Below are 20,479 nucleotides of genomic sequence, written 5' to 3'. Positions count from 1 at the left end.
CCTCGTGACTCTTATAAGGGCACCAATCCCGTTCACGGGGACTCCACCCTCGTGACCCCATTTAGACCTTCCCTCCTTATCTGTTCAGGAGGCCTTATCTCCTAATATTTTACCTTAGGGGCACGGTTTCAACCTATAAACTGGGGGCGGGGTGGGGGACATGAAATTTCCAAAAAATTGTGTTGAAGAAGAAAGGAAGAAAAAATGTTTAGAAACAGGGACTCAGGACACTGGCTGGGAAGCAATTCAAGACTCCCCTGGAGGCATTGATTTTTCTTTTTATCAAAGGAGCCCTTTTGATTTCCAGTCTTCCCCACACATAGCAGTGCACGCATTTTCCACATCGTTAAAGCATGACAAGGAGGGCTGTTGTTTTTTTAAGAGAGAAAAACCTCAGACCTTTCCTTTCAGCTTCTCAATGACCCACGTGTCCTTTGATTTCTGAGCAAATGATCGCATGATCGCTATGTCTTTAGCAATGAGTCAAATGCCTTGGGCAGTTGAACAGGGGCTCAGACAGCTTGTTTGGGGAAATGCCACCAGCGGGGCACTTCGGGGGCGGGGGTAGTGGCTCTAAGGGTCAAGACTTTGGTAGGTTGGGGATGGGACAGTCCCCATTCAGCTGCCAGCCAGGCGTTGGAGCAGAGATGATGAGGGGGTCGGAGCCCACCATTTGCCAGTTTTAAACAAGCAAGCCGGAAGGAGGTGCACCCCTCGAGCAGCTGGCGCTGCATCCGCCTCTCTGCCCGTGTCCCAGGGGACGTGAGCTGGCGTCATTGGTTGCAAAGGCACATGCTGGGGCTGGGAGGGGTAGCAGCTGCCTGTGCTCCTAGGAAGGCCTGTCAGGTGTCCTGCTGAGGGCAGGTGGGGTCACTGATCTGAGAGCGGCCCTGAGAGCCAGGCTGGGGCCTTCCGTAACCCGTGCTGGGCTGGCCCTGCCCGGACCCTCTTGATAAGCGCACACCCCACATGCACGGCTGGCCTATGGGCTGTGATGGCCCGAGACAGGCTGAGTGCTAAACCTGAGGTACTAACAGTGCCCTGCGTCCTCAGGGACTCAGACATAGTTGACTAGTTGGGCGGCACCGCCCTGTCTGTCCTTAGTGACGACTGCTGTACTGTGGCCCTTTGCCAGATGGGAAGAGCTACGTGCCCGGAGACTGAGGCCCAGCTCTGCCACTGACTCGCTGTGACCCCAGGAAAGGCGCTCCCCTTCTCCGGGCCTCAGTTTCTTCATCTGTAAAATGCAGGGAGCAGGCAACATCAGGTTTTCTCCAAACACCCGTTCTATGGGGATGGTAACGGGTGATAGGCGCTCAAAGGATTCCAGGGCCAAATAAGTTTGGGAAATGTTGAATGTTGACCAAATGAAAGAACTTCTTTGTTGCAGATCTTCTCAGGGCCTTTACCATGCATTGCAGATCCCCTCAAGGGGATCACGACAAAGGTGTTTCACAAATTTATTTAAACATGGAACCTCTAAACTCTTTCAGCATCAGTATGAGAATTTCTCTCTCTCCTCGGAGAGGAAGCAAGACATTGCTCATCACTCCTTTTAGCGTCTAAGGCAGTTTGGTCTTTTAGTCTATTTCTAAAGTAGAAATAGTCCTTGGTGAGGTCTTGGGGGTGGAGGGAAGACTCTCTTCAAACCAGAGGTTCTTCAAAGTCCTTAGAAGATGGTTTTGGGGAGAAGGGTCGTGGTCATCCAGAATTTGTACTCAAACCACAACATGTATGGTTTATGCCCTTTCCTGGGGGACAGGGTCTATAACACTCATCTGTACCCCAAAGGTAGTGAACCCCTGTGTTTCAGCTCTTAAATTGGTTACAACTCCATGGTTTTGTAGGAGTTTGGATGGGAGAACATACGAGGTAAGGCTCTGATAGTTTGATGGGATGCGGGGCAGCGGGGATCAGGGCGCAGAGAGGACAGGAGAGGCCAGCAGCAGCTCCTTCCTGGGCAGGCCTCGGCCTCCCGCATTTCCTCCCTTGCTCTGCTGTGAAGGCATCTAAAAATCAGCATGTGGTTCTTTGTTATAAAACTTGGCTACTAAATATTCATGCTTTGTGGCAGGGAGAAAATTACTGCTGTCTCAGAAAGACTCCATCTCTTACAGGTCACGGGGGCTCCATTTATTAAATTGTTGCTCAAGGGCACAGATGTCCTGAAAGTATGTGTCTCCTCAAGGCCAGATACTTCCTCGCTCTTCCTCAGAGATACCAGGGCTCCACCCGGACTCCCTCGGTATAAACTGGACAGCGATGCTGAGAAGCTGAGAAATGGTTGCAGGATTTCCCTATCCCCCACCCTTTAGGAGGTGACAGAGAGAAGGTTCTGCTGGGACCAAAAGGCGACAAGTCCGGATCCACAGAAGGAGACTATGAAGGGTGAATTCAAAAGCAGGGCTCTAAAGTTGACCGTTCTGACTGTCTGCTAACTGTCTTTTGATCACCCGCCTTTCAAACAGAATCCTAATAATAAGTTTATACATTATTATTTACCAGCAGCCTGAGGGATTAGAATTTGCTCAGCTTGAACAGCCCCTACTGTTCACAGGCACATGGGCCGGTGCAGGGCTGTTTGAGTGGTTGGTGGAAGGGAGAGCAGAGCTGTGCGTGGATCACAAAAGCTCTTTTCTTTCTTTCCTTGGTTATCTGCTGAAGTATCTGCGTTTTCCTACCCGAAGTACCCCCACCCTGCAGGTAAGAATTCACTGGAGAGTTTGCTTTCAGAGCCTGGTCAAAAACGGGAAGGGAAAAGGAGAGGCCCCAAGCTAACCAATGACATGTATCAGAAATCCTTTAAATTAATTTAAAACACTGAGTCATACAGACCCATCGGCATTGCATAACAGCCATTAAAGTATTAGTATTACTTTGGGGGGCACTTTATTATGCAACCCAGTGGCAAATCTCCTCTGGGGCCTTTTTATTTTTTTAATTCCCCAAAATAGTTGCAGTTCACCATTTTTTTTTTTTCAAATGGGACAAGTCTGCGTTGATCCTCACCTCAGTGCAAAGATGGTGGACCGTGTGAAATTTAGTATCTAGTATGAAAGCCGTGCTTGGTATTTTAAAAACACTCTCAATTGTATACAAAGGCAGAGCCCCCACCTCCACCTCCTGCTACTGTGCATTTAGCGCATGTTTGCGTGTGTGTGCGGGATGCCGAGCTCTGCACCTGGAGCCAGAGCTCCAAGCTGCAGTCTCGCTTTGTCTTTTCTGGGCCTCACTTTCCCCACCTAAAAGGAAGGCTCATTCTTGAGGCAGAATGGGTAAGAGCAGGGATCCTGGACCCAGGCTGCCTGGCTTTGAATCCCCAGCTTTGTCCTTACTAGCTGTGTGGCCTTGGGCACGTTACTTAACCACACAGAGCCTTGGGTCCTTCATCTGTAAAGTGAAGGTTATAGTGGTACTTAACTCACAGAGTTGTTGGGAGGATGAAATGGGTCAACAGATAGAAAGTGCTTTGAACGATGCCTGGCCCAGGTCGAGAGACAACTGTGACACATTGTTATGCAGTTTCTAGGAAGAAGGCTGCCTGTGCATGGTGCGAACCACCACCAGGCCGTTTCCCGTCGTGGCCGGACCTCATCTCCAGCCTCCTGTGCAGCCATGGTCACGTGGCTGCGTCCTAACCCACAGAACGGGGGTGGAAGTGAAGCTACCACGTCCAGATCTGATCCATAAAAACCTTCCACTTGGGGTTCTCCAGGGCTCTCTGACTCTGCTGTTTTGGCACAGGTTAGCTCGGCACCCCCGGAAGCCATGTGCTGAAGACGGCAGAGCCAGGATCTCACACTAACCTCCCGGAGAAGAGCTGCCTGCTAATCCACCTGATTTGGACTTCCTTTGAGCAAGAACTAATCTTTGCTAAGCCAGTGAGACCTGAGGGCGGCTAGAGTGACTATAGCCAAGTCCTGGGCTAGTTACAGAGTTTGGTCGGGACCCAGACATCTTTCCCCAGGGCCCGAATCTCATTGCGATTGTCCTCTTGCTTGGCTCTGAGTTTCTGATGTTTATCTGGGTAACTTAACCAAAGGAAGCCCAGTTCTCGGGTTCAGGACAAGAGCTCGTATGTCCAGCAAGTGCTGGCTGGCTCTCTGGCGAGCTCCTGCAGACAGCTGCCCAAGGTGGCCGCCCTCGCCCTCTGGACAATGGGCCACATTTCTGCCCAGGTGCCACGGGGAGCTACTCAGTTTCCCCAGACAGTGGCCCGTGTTCAAGTGCAGCATTTCAGCCCTCAGATCTGGGTCCTCTGCTGTCTCCCCCGCTATGACTGTCCCTTGAGTGGGAGTTAGCAGGAAGGTTTGTGTAGGAGCCACCAAAGTGGCTCATTAAAGCTCAAAACCTAACACATGCCCTGACAGAGCTCAGGGCTGGTGGGCGGCGCTCCTTGTGGCGCTGGCTTCTGGTGCGGAGTAGCTCGCAGGACGTGCGCCTGAGTGGGAGACATGTCTGTCCCAGCAGTCTCAGCTGCATTTACTGATTCCCCTGGTGACAGAGTCACTCTCTCTTTGATGAAAGTCTCCCCCGTCCACACTCTGTCTGCTCTCTCTCCTAGCACTTGTCATTTTCCTCTGGGTGCGACAGTCATTTCTGCCCATGCATCCAGACCCTTCCAGAGATGCAGAGAGGCCAGGGCTTTTGAGGCCTTGGCCATTAGAAAGAAAGAAATGGGAAAACAAAATAGAGCCCTTTTGCAGAAAAACAAAAGCGCAGGCTGCAGCAGCCTTTGGCTGTGCCGTGCACTGATCACAAAGGAAAATCTGGCTTGTGTGCGATGTCACGGCCCACACCAAGCACTGAGAGGCCAACCCAACAGCAGAAAATTAGCACGGGTGTAAATTGGAGGCACCTTTGAGCCACAGCCCTTGCCAAATAACCCTTCATACTCTCCCTTGTGGGCAGCTCCACCTGCCTTTACTCTCGAAAGACGAGAGCTAAGTGAGCAGAGGGGCAGCAGGTGCAGGCTACTTGGGGGTCTGTACCTCAGGGTGGAGGTTTGGGTTTGTGACTTATTACCTGGGGAATCTTGGACAGGTCACTTAGTCTCTTTGAGTCGCAATTCCACATCTGTGATGATGGTTGATGGTTACCCACCAAATCCCTTGTCCTCTGCTTCTACTGTAACAGAATCCTCCTGGGCACGTGCTGCTCAGCTAGGCATTTTCCAGCCTCCCTTGGTGAGGTGTGGTCATGTGACTATGTCTCCGCCGATGGACTATGAGAAGGGCTATGGGATGGTCTGGGATTTATAAGAGTGGGCGCTCCTGTCAGTTGACTGCAAGGCAGGGGTAAATCAGTTGACCATGTAGCTAACGACAATGTCCTAGGGAATGGCAGAGCCACAAGGTGGCAGGAGCCTGGGTCCCTGAGTGACAGCAAGGAGCAGAGCTACCTACAAACCTGTATGGCACTATGGGGACTCTTGCATAGAAGAAACTGCTTGTTTTTTAAGTTGCTCTAGTGTTGGGTTTCTTTGACACAGCAGATTAGCCTTCACTGATATGCTCTGCAGAAGCTTGGGGTGTGGTCAAGTGCTGTACAGTTAGGTGCTCAGTAAATGTTTTCCAAATGGTAAGCAGAAGGATTGGTCATTTCCATGTTAAGTCCAAGGAACCTGAGACACACACGTACATAGCCTGTAGCAGCTACATTACTTGATTTGGGGGAAACCCGGTCTCAGTCTGTTTAAACGTCTTTCTTCCACTATTTGGCCTTGTCAGTAACTAGGGGATGACCCTGGCAGGAAACAGCCATGACATATGGTCTCCTGTCTCTATTAAGAATGAGCTACCCAATGAGCTAGTCCGCACACCTGTCAGGATGCGTGGCTGTGGCATGATGTAGTGGTTCTGGAAGGCTTTTTAGAGGAAATGGTATCTCATTTAAGACTGGAAGCAAAAGGAAAACTTAGGCATCTGAGTCTATTCTGGCTGCTATAAAAAAAATACCATAACCTGGGTGGCTTATAAAAAACAAATTTATTTCTTATAGTTCAGGAGGCTGGGAAGTCTAAGATCATGGTGCTGGCAGACTTGGCGTCCAGTGAGATCCAGCTTCTCCCTGTGTCCTCAAATGACAGCGCTCTCTGGGGCATCTGTTAGAAGGGCACTAATCCCATTCGTGAGGCTCCACCCTCACAGCCTAATTACCTTGCAAATGCCTTACCTCCTAACAGCGTTACCTGGGCAATAGGCTTCACCATATGGGTTTTTGGCGGTGGGAGGACCCAAACATTCAGTCAAGGCACCAGGCACAAGGACTTTGGCGGTAGGGAGGTATGTTCCAGGAAAATGAAACAAGGGTGACCTCTGAAGAACGAGAAGCCTGGAGTGAAAGGGAGGCCATGGTGACAGGTTGGGCCAGAGGGGCCAGGAGGGTCTAGAGCCATGGCTCACTAACCTGGCTGCAGCTTGGAGAAAATGCTAACGCCCGGTTCCAGCCCAGGTGGTTGCAAAGCTCCCACATGCAGGATTCTGTGCATCAAGCCATGGAGCTGGCAGTCCAGCCTGCGAGCCATGGGGAGTCTCTGAGGGTTTTATGGAAGGAACAGACATAATCGGCTTTTTCTTTCTTCGAGAAGGTTACTCCGGCTGCCGGGTGGAGAAGGGAGTGTGATGGAGGACTGGGCTTAGAGATGCCGGTTAACCCCGGTGCTACAGGGCCCAGGTGGGGAACGGAGCCCTAGGTGTCAATGGGGACAGAGGGACACGGATGGCCAGAGGTCCGGGTGGCGACGGACTGGAGGGGCGGGGAGGCGGGGATGAGACCCAGGTCCTGACTTGGGCAGTGCCTTGGACGTGCAGGCCAGAATTCCTGAAAAGGCTCCAGCTCCAGACTTCAGTCAATACCAGAGAGCAAATACCGTATTTTGCCGTGTATAACGTGCACTTTTTTTGCTCAAATTTTTGAGGGAAAGATAAGGATGTGCATTATACATGGGTATAATGATTCCATAGCATGGGTATAAGAATCTCATGTATAATGCGCACAGAAACATGGGTGTACATTAGACACAGCAAAATACTGTAATTTTAGCCAGAGAACTGACAAGCTCTCTGCGGAAGAGGGGTAAAGAGTGACAAGAGAAGAAAGCCCAGAACAGAGGTCCCGAAGGCCCAGGGAAGAGCTGGGCTGAGAAGGAGGGGGAATGCCATAAGCACACTCTGTCAAGGAAGTTAAGGATGTGGCTTTTGTAAGAAGGGGGTGTTCAAGGGTGTCAGGTTCTGTTGAGTTCTGTCCGCAGGTCTCTGGTGGCCTTGACTGTGAAGATGAACGAAAGCTTGGAGTGGTGCTGAAGTGAGGGCAAGAGCGGGCACCACCTAACAGGGCAACTGTTCTTTTTCTTTTTCACATTGGAGCCAAAACGTGGTCGCCTATTCGTTCCATAAATACTTTATTTATTAAGCTCCTAATGGGCTGGGGCACTTTGTTCAGGGCTGTGGGTAAGACAAGTCTTTGATGCAGGAGGCAAGTGAGGAGACAGATGCCTTCATTCATATCACAAAGCCACGTGACGGGAGCGCGCTAAGGGAGGCGCATGCCGGGGGCTTGGAAACAAGCGGGATCAGCTGTGCCGGGGAAGGGGCAGGGGCAGGAAGGAAAGGCCCTGGGGAGCAAGGAAGGGGAGCAAGGTTTGCACTGGGACGGTCGTCATTGGGTGCCCACTGCAAAGTTCAGGTCTCAGCCAGCAGGGGAAGAAGAGCATTTCCAGAACTCCCGGTGGTTTGGTGGGACCACAGGACTGACCTGGCCAACGTGTGGCGCGCGGTGGTGGGCACATCGCTTTCAGGCCAGAGCACTCCACCGCCAGGGCCCGGTCCTCCGCGGTGGCCCTCGCTCTGGCGGTCCGACACCTGGGGACCCGCCCTCAACACACGCTTCTCTGGATGGGCAAGTGTAGGGGAGGAAATACTATTTTCCCTCCACCCATCTCAGGTTCATTGTCTGGGGCCCTGCGAATTAGACCAACAAAAGGCAGGCTGGCTAATAAGAGAAAAACAAACAGAAGTTTATTAACATGTGCGTCGTGTGTACACATGGGAGCACCCAGTGAGGAGCAGCTCACAGGCTTGGTTAGAACAGGGGCTTATAGAGCATCTTAACAAAAGAACAATACATTTTTTAGAGAACTAACAACAAAGGGAAAAGACTTCCAACTTCTAGAGCAAATTGTGGGAAGACATATCTATAGGGAAACTCCTGGTAGATAAGGGCTAGTTTTAACAAGGTTTATTAGATTCCTCTGGTGCTGCCACTGGGCTGATAAGGGTCTGGAGTTGTCACCAGTGAATGACTTTCGTCCTTCCTTGTGGGGAGAGAAGGGGGGGACATTCCTACAAATTCTTGTCTTGCTTTTAGGCAAGAGGGGAAGGGCAGAGAGACTTTCTTGAACATGTTTCTTCTCATTTGCCTTCAGCTCAAAATAATCCCTATACCAAAGTGGCAGGTTTGGAGGTGGCATATTCAGCGACTCTGAAGCAGATGTTTGTTGTTTTACTGCCACCTTGGCATAACCTAGCCCAGTGCAGTCCCTGGAACCAGCAGCATCAGCTCTACCTGAGAACTTGTCAGGAATACAGATTCTCAGGCCCCACCCCGGGCTTCTGGAAGCTGAAACCCTGGGCTGGAGTGCAGCCATCTGAGTTTTATCAAGCCCCCCATCCCCCACCCCAGGGGATTCTGACACATGCTGAGTTTAGGACCCACTGCCTTGTCTGGTGCTGTCGTCTGCAAGGCAGAGAGGGAGGAATTAGAATTCAAAGAGAAGGTCATTCTAGCAAACTTGAAAACACTGAGTAAGAAGACTAATTAAATGGTGAGGCTCTTCATGTCATAGAAAAAAAAATTTTTCAGAAAAATATCATTGTACCCATCCCTAAGACTGAGCCTTCCTTTCAAGATCAGGAAAACTGTCTCGCCGTGTGAACAGTCTTCTCCTCCGTCACGCTGGAAGAATACATGGGTGCCGGAGGGAATCTCGGGACCCAGTGCCGCAGAAGCCAGCCCTGGGGCCTAAGAGGAACCTCGAGCCGCATTTTCCATTTGTCCCGATGGCCTTGCTGACTTAGAAAGTGCTTCTGAATGCTTTGTATCTGAAAAGTACATAAAATCTGATTCTTCTGCCTGCAGGGTGAGTCATTAGAGCTTCGGCGGAGGCTATTTGGTAATGAGCACTGTTTAAATGGAGCAAAAAGTACAATTCCAGACGGATTGCTTTTTAAACTGTCAAATAAAAGGAATCCATTTGTGCATGTGAAATCAATCCAAGGATTCTATTAGCTGAAAGCAGGTGACAGATGTCAGAGAAAAGAAATGTTCTATTAAAGGGCTTGCTAATGTTTAAAGACCCACTTGATGACTCCTTTGGCCTGTTTTGGATTCACAAATGTCTATTTTCAGCAGCCCTAGGTGAGCCCCATAGGAAAAGTTATCAGAAAATTCTAAATCCTAATAACGAGATGCCATTCCGTTCATTGGCGTTGCCTTAATCAGCGTGACCCTGATGTTCATTCATGGGCCGGCGGACAGCATTTTATCACTTTATTCTTTCCTTTGCCTTAAATGCGATGCCAAGAGCCCTTGGCTAGCTTTCTACGTGACATATTTAACACTGTCCGATGGCCTTCTATTTGCTATTGATAATGGCATCCTTATACGGCCGAGCCAATGAGATGAAAATTCTGTACAAGTACGAAAAGCACCTTTTCTGTCACTGGCGGGCATGCCCAGGTCACCAACGCAGAGCAGGAGCCTCAGCGGCGGGCATCCTTACAGACAAAACCGAGCCCCTGGCAATTCTCTCCAAGGCCAACAACCCCTGCCTCTTCCATTTATTTTCTCTTGGGGTTTCCCCTGCAATTAGTCTTGGGTACATGCCTTCAGTGTCTTTGTGGGCAGGGAAACAGGGCTGCTGCAAATAATTAGTGAACCTCCTCTCTCCCCTGGCCCTTCAGGTATCTCGTGCCTGTGCTGCTATGCCAGGCTCACACAAGCAAAATTATCCCTGCTTACTCAGTCCGAGAGGAACCAGGCAGATGGTGATGGGCTAGAGGCATCGGGACAGACTCAAAAGGGGCAGGCTTCGCACACTTGAATGTGCACACTAATCTCCAGGGGGCGCGTTAACAATGCACATTCTGACTCAGTTGGCTGGAAGCTTAGAGCCTGAATTTCTTGCAAGCTCCCAGGCAATGCTCGTGCTGCTGTGGCCCACATTTTGAGCAGTGAGGGGACAATGCACGTTCTGCAACACCGTGACTTTCAGAACAGATGCTACTCCCCAGGCGTTTATCTAAGGGTCTGGCTCCACTTTGATTTAGGGTTCCTTGAAAGCAGAGACTGGATCTTACACTTTTTTTTTTTTTTTGGTTGTTTTGTTTTCTTCTCTGGCTGGCACTTGGCACAGGTCCCGCACACGGTGGGTGTGTATTTATTTAATTAAACAGAACTGGCCTTGTTCCAAACAGGATTTCCAGCGGACTTAACCCCCAGCAGGCCCTCCCTAACCAGATGCGGGATGAACTGGCCAGGGAGCGAAGTCAGTCCTGCGGGTTGAATCAAACCCTCTGGGCTGAGGCCCTGCTGCCAAGGTCCCCACCACCTGCTAGCACCTGGATTATGTCTCAGCTGCTGCTCTTCTGAAATTCTCCCTCCTGCCCCATTTTTAGAGCGGTTTACACTAGAGAACCGATCAGAGAGGAGGAAAACAAAACAAAACCCAGAAAGCCCTGCCAAGCGGCAAGGCTCCGGAGCATCAAAAGCTCAACACACAGCGGCGGGGCCGCAGAACTCTCAGGTTTCTCTACCCTGTCTCCAGCTTCAGCAGGTCGGCCGTGCGCCCCCCGCCGCCCCTGGCTCCCTCGCCCGCCCTCCCGCCGAAAGAGCCCTGCAGGAGCCAGTCCCGGCGGGCACCGGAGCTCCGAGGCTTGCTGCAAGCCTGTTCGCTCTGCTCGAGCTATTAATCTTCTCGTGCATCTCCTGCACCGCCCCCGGAAGGGGGTCGGGTCCCACCAAGGGACAGTGCGGAGCCTGGACAAGAAGGACAGCTCTACGGAAACGCTGTTCCAAGAGTCCCCGAGGAGCCATAACCTGTGCCTCTCTGCAGCAGCCTCGGAGGGCTCGAGAAGGGAGGGCTCGGTTCAGCTCCTTTGGGGAGGGGAGAGAGGAAAAAAAGAGGAGGGCGATTATGCTGGGCAGCAGTTGAGCCTCACGAGGGGAGGGAGGAGCGCACGGGCGAGCGCGTCTTAGAGGCGGAGTACACGTGCAGCCCGGACGGTGAGAGGCGGGCGGGAGGGAGGAGAAGGGAGGCGTGAGCTGCAGGCGGGAGGCGCCACGGCCTCGCAGACGCAGGCGCCGGCGCCAGCAGCCGGAGCGAAAGTTCCCGTGGAGAGCTCGCCCCCGGCAGCGCCGGCGTCGAGGGTCGCAGACCCCGTACGTCCAGCCTGCCTTGCCCCTGCGCGCACTGGGCCGCCCGGGCTCGGCTCGTCGGGAAGCAAGAAAGCGTCGCTGGCGGGCCGCCGCCGCCAAACTTGGAGGCGGAGGATGCTGCGAGTGGGAGCGGCGGCTGGGGGCGTGGGGGCGCACTGAGTGCTCCCCGCGGGCGGCCCCGGGCAAGGCAGCCACGGCTGCGGCCGCACGAGCCCGCCGAGCCCGAGCGGCCAGGTAGCGGCTCCAGCGCGCGGACTGCGCCAGACCTGCAAGCCAGGGCCGCCACCGCCACCGTGCCGGCGTCGCCTCCTCGCCACGGAGCCGCGGTGCGCGCACGCTAGGAGCGGGACTCTGAGCCACGGCCACGCCGCGTGCCCAAACCTCCCCTCTCCGTGCTTCCTCGCCGACCTTCCCCGTGGACCATGAAGCTTTGGTCCGGAGACTCTGGCTTCTGAGCGGCGTGTCGCCCGCTCTAGCCGCAGCGCCGCTCGCCCACAGACAGTACTCGGCCTCTGAAGCGCCCCATCTTCTCCCAGGGACGGCACCCAGGCGCTCCGGGATGGCGCTCCCAGGTCCCCTCCGGCCGCGCAAAGTTCGCAGGAGGCGAGAGATGCTGCCGCAGCAAGCTGGCTTCGTGTGCGCGGTGCTGGCTCTGGTGTGCTGTGCGTCTGGCCTCTTTGGCAGCTCGGGTAGGTGCCGGAGCCGGCCGCCCCAGCAGTTGGGGGGTTTGGGTTGGGAAACCGTGGGGCAGCTCCGAGATGTCTCCCCTTCCCTCCCCGTAGGGTCGGTCCCAAGGGTTAGCCCGGCAGGTAGAGCACACCCAGGAGGGTGGATTGTCGACGCTCCGAGCTGTGGCGTGCGTTCCCCGGAGACGCGCGCGGCCCCTGGGGTCTCAGGACGCGGCCGCAGGGCTGTGTTACTAAGACGAAAACCAGAACTGCTGGCCCCTTGGTGCCACAATTGTGTCTCTGGGGATGCGCGGCGTAGCGAGGGGTCCCGATGTGGGGCGGATGAAACTGAATGGTCCGCTTTCCTATTCGGAGCGCAGACGGTTGTGCTCCGCGCCCCTCCAAAACCCATATTCAGACGCTGTGAATTTCATCTTAGCCCTCCCCTCGCCCCAACCCTTGTCCAAAGGCGCCCTGGGTGTCCTGCCGCGTCCTCCTCAAACCCTAAAAACGTTGGGGCAGCCTCTCCTCCCGGGGAGATCGCTGCCATGTTTCAGCATCGTTCTCGCAAGTCCCCTGAGTCCCCAGGGTAGGAGAGCGCCGGGTCGGGACCCCAATCCACACTCCACCTGAGGAGAGACCCAGGGGTTTGAAAGTCGCTTAGGATATGCAAGTCTGAGGTGGAGAAGAGGAGAAACTTACAAAAAAATATCTGGTTGTGGGGGAGAGTGGGGGGATGTGGGGGGATGTGAGCCCATGTGGAATCTCCAGAAGACATTTCACTTGGCTAACGTTGCTGTTTTTAATTGGATGCTGTGGACCCTTTGTTTTTCACACTTTAAAAAAAAAATGCAGGTGTTTAGCGTCTTGAACATGGAGATAAAGCAGCAGTACCTTCACGAGCAGTTAGGGGCAATTTAGAGAGGTTTTTCAGTGAGAAATAGGTAAAAATTAGACGGGACTTGATGAAACTTAAAAACACACAAAAAACCCCCTGCCTTTCAAAATCTGAAGTTTGTGATTGAGGCTGTAAGGTTAAAAAGCAGGGGCTGTGTGTCCAACAGAAAACCGTAATGGTCATGTGAGCGTCTGACTGCCTGGTGTTTTGCAGTTGGGTGAGTCGGTGTATTTCCCCCCCTCACTTACACACCAGAAATAACAAACTACCTAGAGGCTCTTAGATGTCAGCGTCACAGAAGTATCATTACCCAGCTGAAGCAGTGCACGCATCCGGAGCGGTAAAAGAATACCTGTGAGGTCGCAGAGTGAGAATCACCTGCGTGTGCTGGCGCAGGTGCGGCCGTTCGCAGTTGAACCGTGTCCCGTGCCCGTGCCCACCCATGACCACCCGTGTGCCTCGGTTTGGCCCTGGGATCAGCAGCCTCGGCGTCACCTGGGAGCTTGTTAGTGCTGAATCCCAGGTCCCAGCCCCGACCTACTGAATCAGAATCTGCATTGTAACACGATCCCCACGTCATCCGTGTGCACGTTCAAGGGTGGGAGGCCCTGGCCCGGACCCCACCTATCCCCACCCCACCCGCCTTCCTGTCCATTTGTAGATCCTCTAGAGCGGGGGCACCTGAGCACCTTTATTGGCAGAGGACTTAATGGCCACTTAGCTGAACCCTTGGTTGCACCTGTGAGGGGCCAGGAACTGGGAGAGCGTGACCAAGGTCAGGGCACATGCTGACCACCTGGGACTGGAAGCAATGAGCTAGAGCCAGGAGCCAGATTACCGCAGGTGATACTTATTGTGCGTCCGATCATTGTATCACTCCCTAAAGGTGGTTTGAACTCGTCAGACAGAGCTGCTACTGACATAGACATAAATACGTAAGGTCACTGTGGGCATTCAGGCGCCACCTTGACTTACTGGTGTCCGTGACTTAACTTCCCATCCAGGGCACAGAGCAGCTGCAGGTAAGCACCTTCTACCAGACGCATGGAGAACTAGAAAGCTGATGGCACCCGTGAACGCGACACAGACGGCCAAGAACTGCACAGACCCTGGTAAGAAACAGATTTTCCACCCTCTCCCCCTGCCCCTCTGGCATTTGTCCGCCTGGGGATGGGGCTTATGTGAACGGTTACAGTCAGTGCTGGGAAAGGTGGTTTTGTGAACACGGGTGGGAGGGTAGCTGTGAAGCATTTAAAAGTAATGTCCACACATTAATCAATTGTGCTGCTAAGCAACTCAAGTACTTTCTTGATCTAACAACTGAAAAGGTCATGTTCAAGAGTTTTAAATTTCCATTTTTCTCACAGTGCTCCTGAGGCTCAGTGTCTCCCGCACTCTTGATTTTGTCGGCCTGTGTGTCTTGTCTTTTCCCCTTTGCTCCCTGCGCCCATTTGCTGGAGCTCCAGGGGCGGCACAGCCAGCTGCTGTGGCACAGGGCTCCTGGGGTGACCTGTTAGTCGGTCAGACAATGCTGGGGCAGCTACCGGCGTAGGACCCTGGGTGCCGGGGCCCCTTCTCTGGCACAGGAGTTCCTGGGGTGTCGTTCCAGCTACGGAGGTGAATCCCTTGCCCTGAGAGGTAGGTTTTGTGACCCCCCTCAGACTTCTCTAGAGGGTCAGAGGCTGTGGGGACCCAGAGAGGACAACTTGACTGCCGCCCTGCCACAGGCAGGCTTTGCAACAAGGGGTGAAGATGATTCCCGGGAGAAGAGGGTGTCCTCCTGCAGGCGGCGAGGCGGATGGGAGCAGCCCAGGCTCGGGCAGGGCGTCCTGGGCTTGATCTCTTGTGCGAAGGACCCAGTGAGGCGATGCGTTCGGAAGCCCTTTGAGAACTACCAGGTTCTAATATAGGTGGGCATCACTTGGCTTTTCCACCAAGTTGTTGGGAGAGCCATGTAATGATTTTAGGCCTCCGCTTTCTTGCTGGCTCCGGGCGGTCGGGAGAAGCAGTTGGTAAGCTCCTCACGGGGCTCTGCGCACGAGGAGGCGGAACCGGAGGGCAGAGGAGCAGGTTTGGATGGAGTTGTCACGTGGCTTGTTTTCACAGGCAGGTCTTACCCACCTGCATTTTACAGGCCAGGAGGCATTGAGGGGAAGACACGTAAGCCGCCCAAAATCATAGAATGTGTACCCGTGGGGAAGCGGGCATCGGGGCCTGTGTGATTGAGGCCTTCGGTTGGTTCCACGTGTGTAGGGAATCCAGGGCTTTCGCTCAAACCCCGCTTTCCACACGGTTGACTTCCCTTGTTTCAGGATCCTTCTGAGAAGTACGTTTGGGCACGGACTGTAGGGGAGCACAGGCTCATGGAGAAGCAACTGGGATTCCCTTTGAACTTTGAATTCTCACCTGTCCTGGAGCAGCAGCAGCAGCAGCAGCAGCAGCAGCAGCGTCCATTCAGTTGTGTAACCTTCCCCGGTACCCCAGCTTTCCTCAGCCAGGATGGGGGGTGCGCGCGCCGGACTGACATGTGAACACGCACAAGGCCGTGCTGTCACTCCAGCGACCTGAAACGCTAAATTAGCACCGTCCATGCGGGAGCACTGAGCTAGCCTGGGGGAGGACGCAGGGTTCAATGTTTTTGACTGGTTTCTAGCTCACTGGTGCTCTGGTCGTGGGCTGGCTGTGACCTCTCGTGACTTCTGTCACATCGAGTCTGGGCACGCTGGCTTAGGCGGGGCCCTGTTTCTTAGTCTCCTGCGCCTTCAGTGTACACTCTGATCAAAAAGGGTCCCACTGGCTGTGGAGCAGGAGGACCCGGACTTGGCCCCCGTACAGGGGGGAAGTTGGAAATGGGCAGTCTCTTGAGCAGTAGTTAACATCTGCGTCACGCTTTGTGATGACTGCTTCTGGAATAGGGCCCTGCACATGGAAGGGACTCAGTAAATATTGGTTGAATGATGAAATGAAAGTGTATGGTGAATATTAAGCACTTTAATTTTTATAACGTTTCTGCAAAGGTGAGGGAGGCGAGGCTCAGAAGTTGAGTGACTTCCCAAGCTCTCGTGGGGCTGGCAGGAGCGTCCCTGGTGTTCTGGCGGCAGATCCTGTGCCCCCCGCATGCACCTGTTCCTCCCTCCCCGCCCACTGCGCACACCCGGTTCTCCCTGCGGCCCGGGTGGGCTGAGGCCCGACTTCCCTTCCAGCACCCTGGTCCCTGGGCTGGGGGAACCCCAGTCTCCGTTCCATCCCACAAGTACACAGCACACGCCTGCTGTGGTGCATCCAGCCCTGGGGGGCGCCTGGTGGGGAGGATAAGCAAGCGGAGAGGCAGCCCTTGTCATCAAGTAGCTCGCACGGCGGGGAGAGGGCATGAGCTCTGGTGTCTCTTCCTCCTCTTAGAAGGGCACTAATGCCATCGTGGCAGCCCCACCCACCCTCGTGACCTCATCTAAACCCAGGGACCTCCCAAAGGCCCCACCTCCAAGTGCTATCCCATTGGGGGTTAGGGGTTCAACAAAGAAATTTTGGGGAGGCACGAACCTTCAACCCATGTAAGGAATCAAAGAGTTTGCACACATGTCTCGGTGGTGGCACCTGGGGTGTTGGCAGACAGCTGTGGGTCAAACCCGGTGCCACTGAAACCTGGCCTGCGGTGAGGAACCCCTTCGGGGCCCTGAAACACACACAAATGCCTGGCCGTGGCCCCAGCTGGCGACATCAGAACCAGTGCTGGGTGCATCTGTGGCCAATTTTCAGAGCTTCTGGGAAACTCGCTTATCCCCCACCCAGATCCTCCAAGGCAGACTCCTCATTGTCACTGCAGCGGCCCCGGGCCTTCCCTGGTCATCTAACCCAAAGTAGCCTGTGAGTCATGGGCACTCTTGTTTCAGTTCTTTGCAGGCAAGAACTCTAACCCATTGTTTTGTGGCTGGTTTGCTTCCCCCAGGTAGGCTACGAAAGGTGAAAGTCTTGTTTGCTTTCACAGTATGTGCTTCAGATTTTCCTTCTGTAAAGGCGGGTGGCAGTTGAACCCACCTCATAGGGTGGTTAAGAATGAAATGAGTTAATACCCACCAAGTAATAGGCACATCTGTGCTCAGACTTTAGCTTACATTTTTATTCTTTTCTTATCCGCTTACCCCAGAGGATGATACAATCCCTGTGTCCAGTAGGTACTGGGAAAATCTGTTTGTCGACCAAGTTTTAGGAGCATAAGAAGTAAATATCTTGCCAAACATTGTTTGTCTTCTGGAGATGAACGAGTCTTGTTTTGATTTTTATCTTGTGAGGATTTGGGATGCTGGGGATGGCATACATTGTAGAACTTGCCACTAAAAAGAAGTTGTCCCTTGCCTGGTGTTACTCTACATCTTGGCTTGTAGTCGGAGCCGGCTGGCTTCCCTGTTCTGGCACTGCCTTCCCCCCGACACCTGAGACTGAATCAGGGGTCCATCCTCCACTGTGTCACCTCTGCGTGTTTGCATTCCTATCCTCTGCCTCATGTTTGAAAAGCAGCAGAGACACAGTTGTGGGGGTGGGGGCGGGGCACTCTTTGCTTTATCGTGTTTGGTTTTCCACTTTTCAGATACATCTTTGGAATGCCTGGTGGCTGGGGTCTTAGCTTGGCCTGCCAAGGCACGTCCCAGGACCAGGCACGTCAGCAGCAGAGACGATGTGCTTCCTCACGGTTCTGGAGGCCGGAGGCCTGAGGTCAGGGCTCTAGCATATTTGGGCTCTGGTGGGGACTCCTTCCTGGCTTGCACACTGCTGCCTTGTTGCTGTGCCCTCGTGAAGGGGAGAGCGAGAGCAAGGTCTCTGGTGTCCCTTCTCATAAGGCTGCCAGTCCCAGCAGCCCAGAGCCCCACCCCCGTGACTCCACGTACCCCCGTTACCTCCTAAAGGCCCCATCTTCAAATGCCATTGCTTTGGGGTTGGGGCTTCAACATGACGATGGGGGTGGGGCGGGGCATAAATATTTGGTCCATCACAGTGTCCATAGGAGAAAGGCTGGGGAGAGAGGGCTGAGGGAGGGCCGTTTGTCAGAGGGCTGAGGATGAGGCCGGTTCCCAGCATCTCGGGAGTCCAGGGGAGTCCGAGGCAGGCACTAGACAGATCTTTTGTGGTCAGCCTGGTTCTGATCTTCCCTTATTTTTTATTCTGTAAAGGCAGGGGGGGCGGGCGGCCGAGTCTACCGGCGGCAGGTCCTGTGCATAGGGGATGGCGTCGGGACGGGGTTAGGAGGAGGAGAGGAGAGCATTGAGCAGGTACCCGCCACAGAAGCGGTCTCCGTGGGCGCCCCTGTGGGGAGCAGGTGCAGGAAGCATGAATAGGAGGAGGGGACTGAGAGTGGCAAAAGGTGCCCCAGGACCCTTGGGCGTGGAGGCGAGGTGGTGCCGGCGACAAGACTGAACGTCTGTGCAAATGCTGCTGCAGCGTGCTTGGGAGGCAAGTCACCCCTCCTGGGTTTCAGGGCTACGTCAAAGCAAACCCTGAGCTGGGAAAGCAAGAAGGGAACTTACTGCTGTTCGCCTGGGGGCAGGGAGATCACAGTTCAGTTACTGTCCCAGACGGTAGAGGCAGGGCGCCTAGCCTGGGGAGGGGGTGTCCTGGGCAAGACAGCCTCCTGAGAGCCAGGTGGCTTGGGAGAAGTCACCAACCACGGTGGGATAGTGACAGACTGACACGTGGGGGCTGGTGAATAGCAGCCCATCGTCCATGTGAGCCGCTGCCTTTGGGATGGGGGTGGGGACATAATATGTTGGGTCAAGTGGCTTAACCGGGGATCTGGCAGCTAGCACTGGCTCCGCCAAGATCCTGCCTGGCATTTGGACAATCCCTCCCTGTCTTCCTTCCTCCCACTCTCCACAAAACGAAATTGCACTGGATGAGCACAGAATTCCCGGCAGCCAGAGAAGCTCCTGTTCCACAAGCGCTAGCCCTTCTTGGAGATGGCAGCTTGGCGAGCTGAAGGCAGCTGTGTGGGCTGGAGTCCCGGCTCCCTCTTACTGGCTGGACTCATGACCTTGAGCAAGTTCATGATCCCGCTCAGCTTCAGTTTTCTCTTTTGTGAAGGAAAAGCGTCACGGTGGTGCTACCTGCCCCATAGGGCTGCTGCAGGACTTAAGCCACGCGGTGAGCAGAAGCATTTCAGGCGCCCCGAGCACCTGCGAGCTGCTAGCATGGCGCCAGTGGCGTGTGCCAGCGTGCCATCTACTGGGCCCTTATAACTGCTTTCTGCAAATCCATTCTCTTGCTCCTCATTAGCAAGCCCATAGGTAGGTGCTACTAGGGTCTTCATTTTGCAGGTGAGCAAAAGAAGACCAAAGAGATGAATTGGTCTAAGGTCGCCCAGCCCGCAAGAAGCAGAGCCGGGTGTGGGGGTGTGGGTGTGTATATATTTTTTTAAGTAATAGACTTTATTTTTTTAAGAGCAGTTTTAGATTTACAGAAAAAGCAAGCAGGAAATTCAGAGTTCCTACATGACCCCCCCAGACCCAGTCCCTCTATCATTAACATTCTGTTGGTGTGGTATAGATGTTGCAGCTAATAACTCAATATTGATACACTATTATTAACTAAAGTCCATAGTTTACATCAGGATTCACCCTTGTGTTGGCGCATTCTATGCGTTTTGAGATGTACAATAGCATGTATCCACCACTACAATATCACAGAATAGTTTCACTGCCCTAAGATCCCCCGTGGAGCCTTTTAATTTGAATGTGAGCCTATATCCTTACCCATAATTATGAATAAATGGGGTGGAAAAGACAAATTAGAGATGAGGCCTTGTACTGCACGGCCGGCCTCCGCCACCGTCTAGGTGTCCCTTTGAGAAGTGGGGCATGTCTGCCCATTGCCCCTACCAGCATCTGTGTGGGCCTGCGTCTTGGTATGTTTCTAATACTGATTTGTTTGCAATCAAAAGTTATTTTTTCCCTTTATCCAAACTATTGGGACCATCTGCTACTGATCCCTGCTCCTTGCAGGGCCATCTGCCACCTCTCATTTCCAGACTTTCTGCTCTTGATGAGACACGGGCCTCGCGCAACCCAGAAAGCACCCTCTCGGCTTCCTCTTGAACTCTGAGGACGCTCCTCCCTGCGTTAAAAGTGGAACTTACTAAGCATTGCCATGTGTTGCCCTGGGTTGGAGAGAACCAACTGTTCAACTCAACAGCAACGTCCAATGCTTGAAAATGTTATTTTATTAATCATCAGTGACGAGGCCACGGGGGCATAGCATTTTTACAAAGAAAAAGTGTCAGAAGAATGTAGTGTCTCCTGAAAGGCAGTAGCTGTCCCCCTTGGGGAAAGATCACTGTGTAGCTGAGAAGCAAAGGAGCTCTCGGCCCAGGGGGTCAGCCCCTGGCAGCCCCCAGAGCACAGGCACGCAGCCTCGGGGCCTCCGCCCCCTTTGCTGATGCAGCTCAGGGCAGGGTTCCAGCCCCGGCTCCCGAGGGACTTCCCGGGGGAAC

General features: G+C 53.7%; 1 protein-coding gene across 1 annotated transcript in view; it reads left to right on the top strand.

Annotated features, from left to right (window-relative positions):
* The first annotated feature begins 11,995 nt into the window (after nucleotides 1–11,995).
* The window catches only part of SLC24A4 (solute carrier family 24 member 4), a 124,251-nt gene continuing 115,767 nt past the window's right edge, over nucleotides 11,996–20,479 (top strand). The window contains exons 1-2 of the mRNA XM_054566975.1: nucleotides 11,996–12,125; nucleotides 14,007–14,114. Of these exons, the coding sequence (XP_054422950.1) occupies nucleotides 11,996–12,125; nucleotides 14,007–14,114 (238 nt within the window). The remainder of the gene's footprint in view (nucleotides 12,126–14,006; nucleotides 14,115–20,479) is intronic.

The sequence above is a fragment of the Pteronotus mesoamericanus genome, unplaced genomic scaffold, assembly GCF_021234165.1.
Source record: "Pteronotus mesoamericanus isolate MK-2021 breed Mesoamerican mustached bat unplaced genomic scaffold, CSHL_Meso_final contig_182, whole genome shotgun sequence".
Taxonomy (NCBI): Eukaryota; Metazoa; Chordata; class Mammalia; order Chiroptera; family Mormoopidae; genus Pteronotus; species Pteronotus mesoamericanus.
The sequence above is the reverse complement of the archived record's forward strand: the minus strand, read 5'-3'. Positions and strand labels throughout refer to the sequence as shown.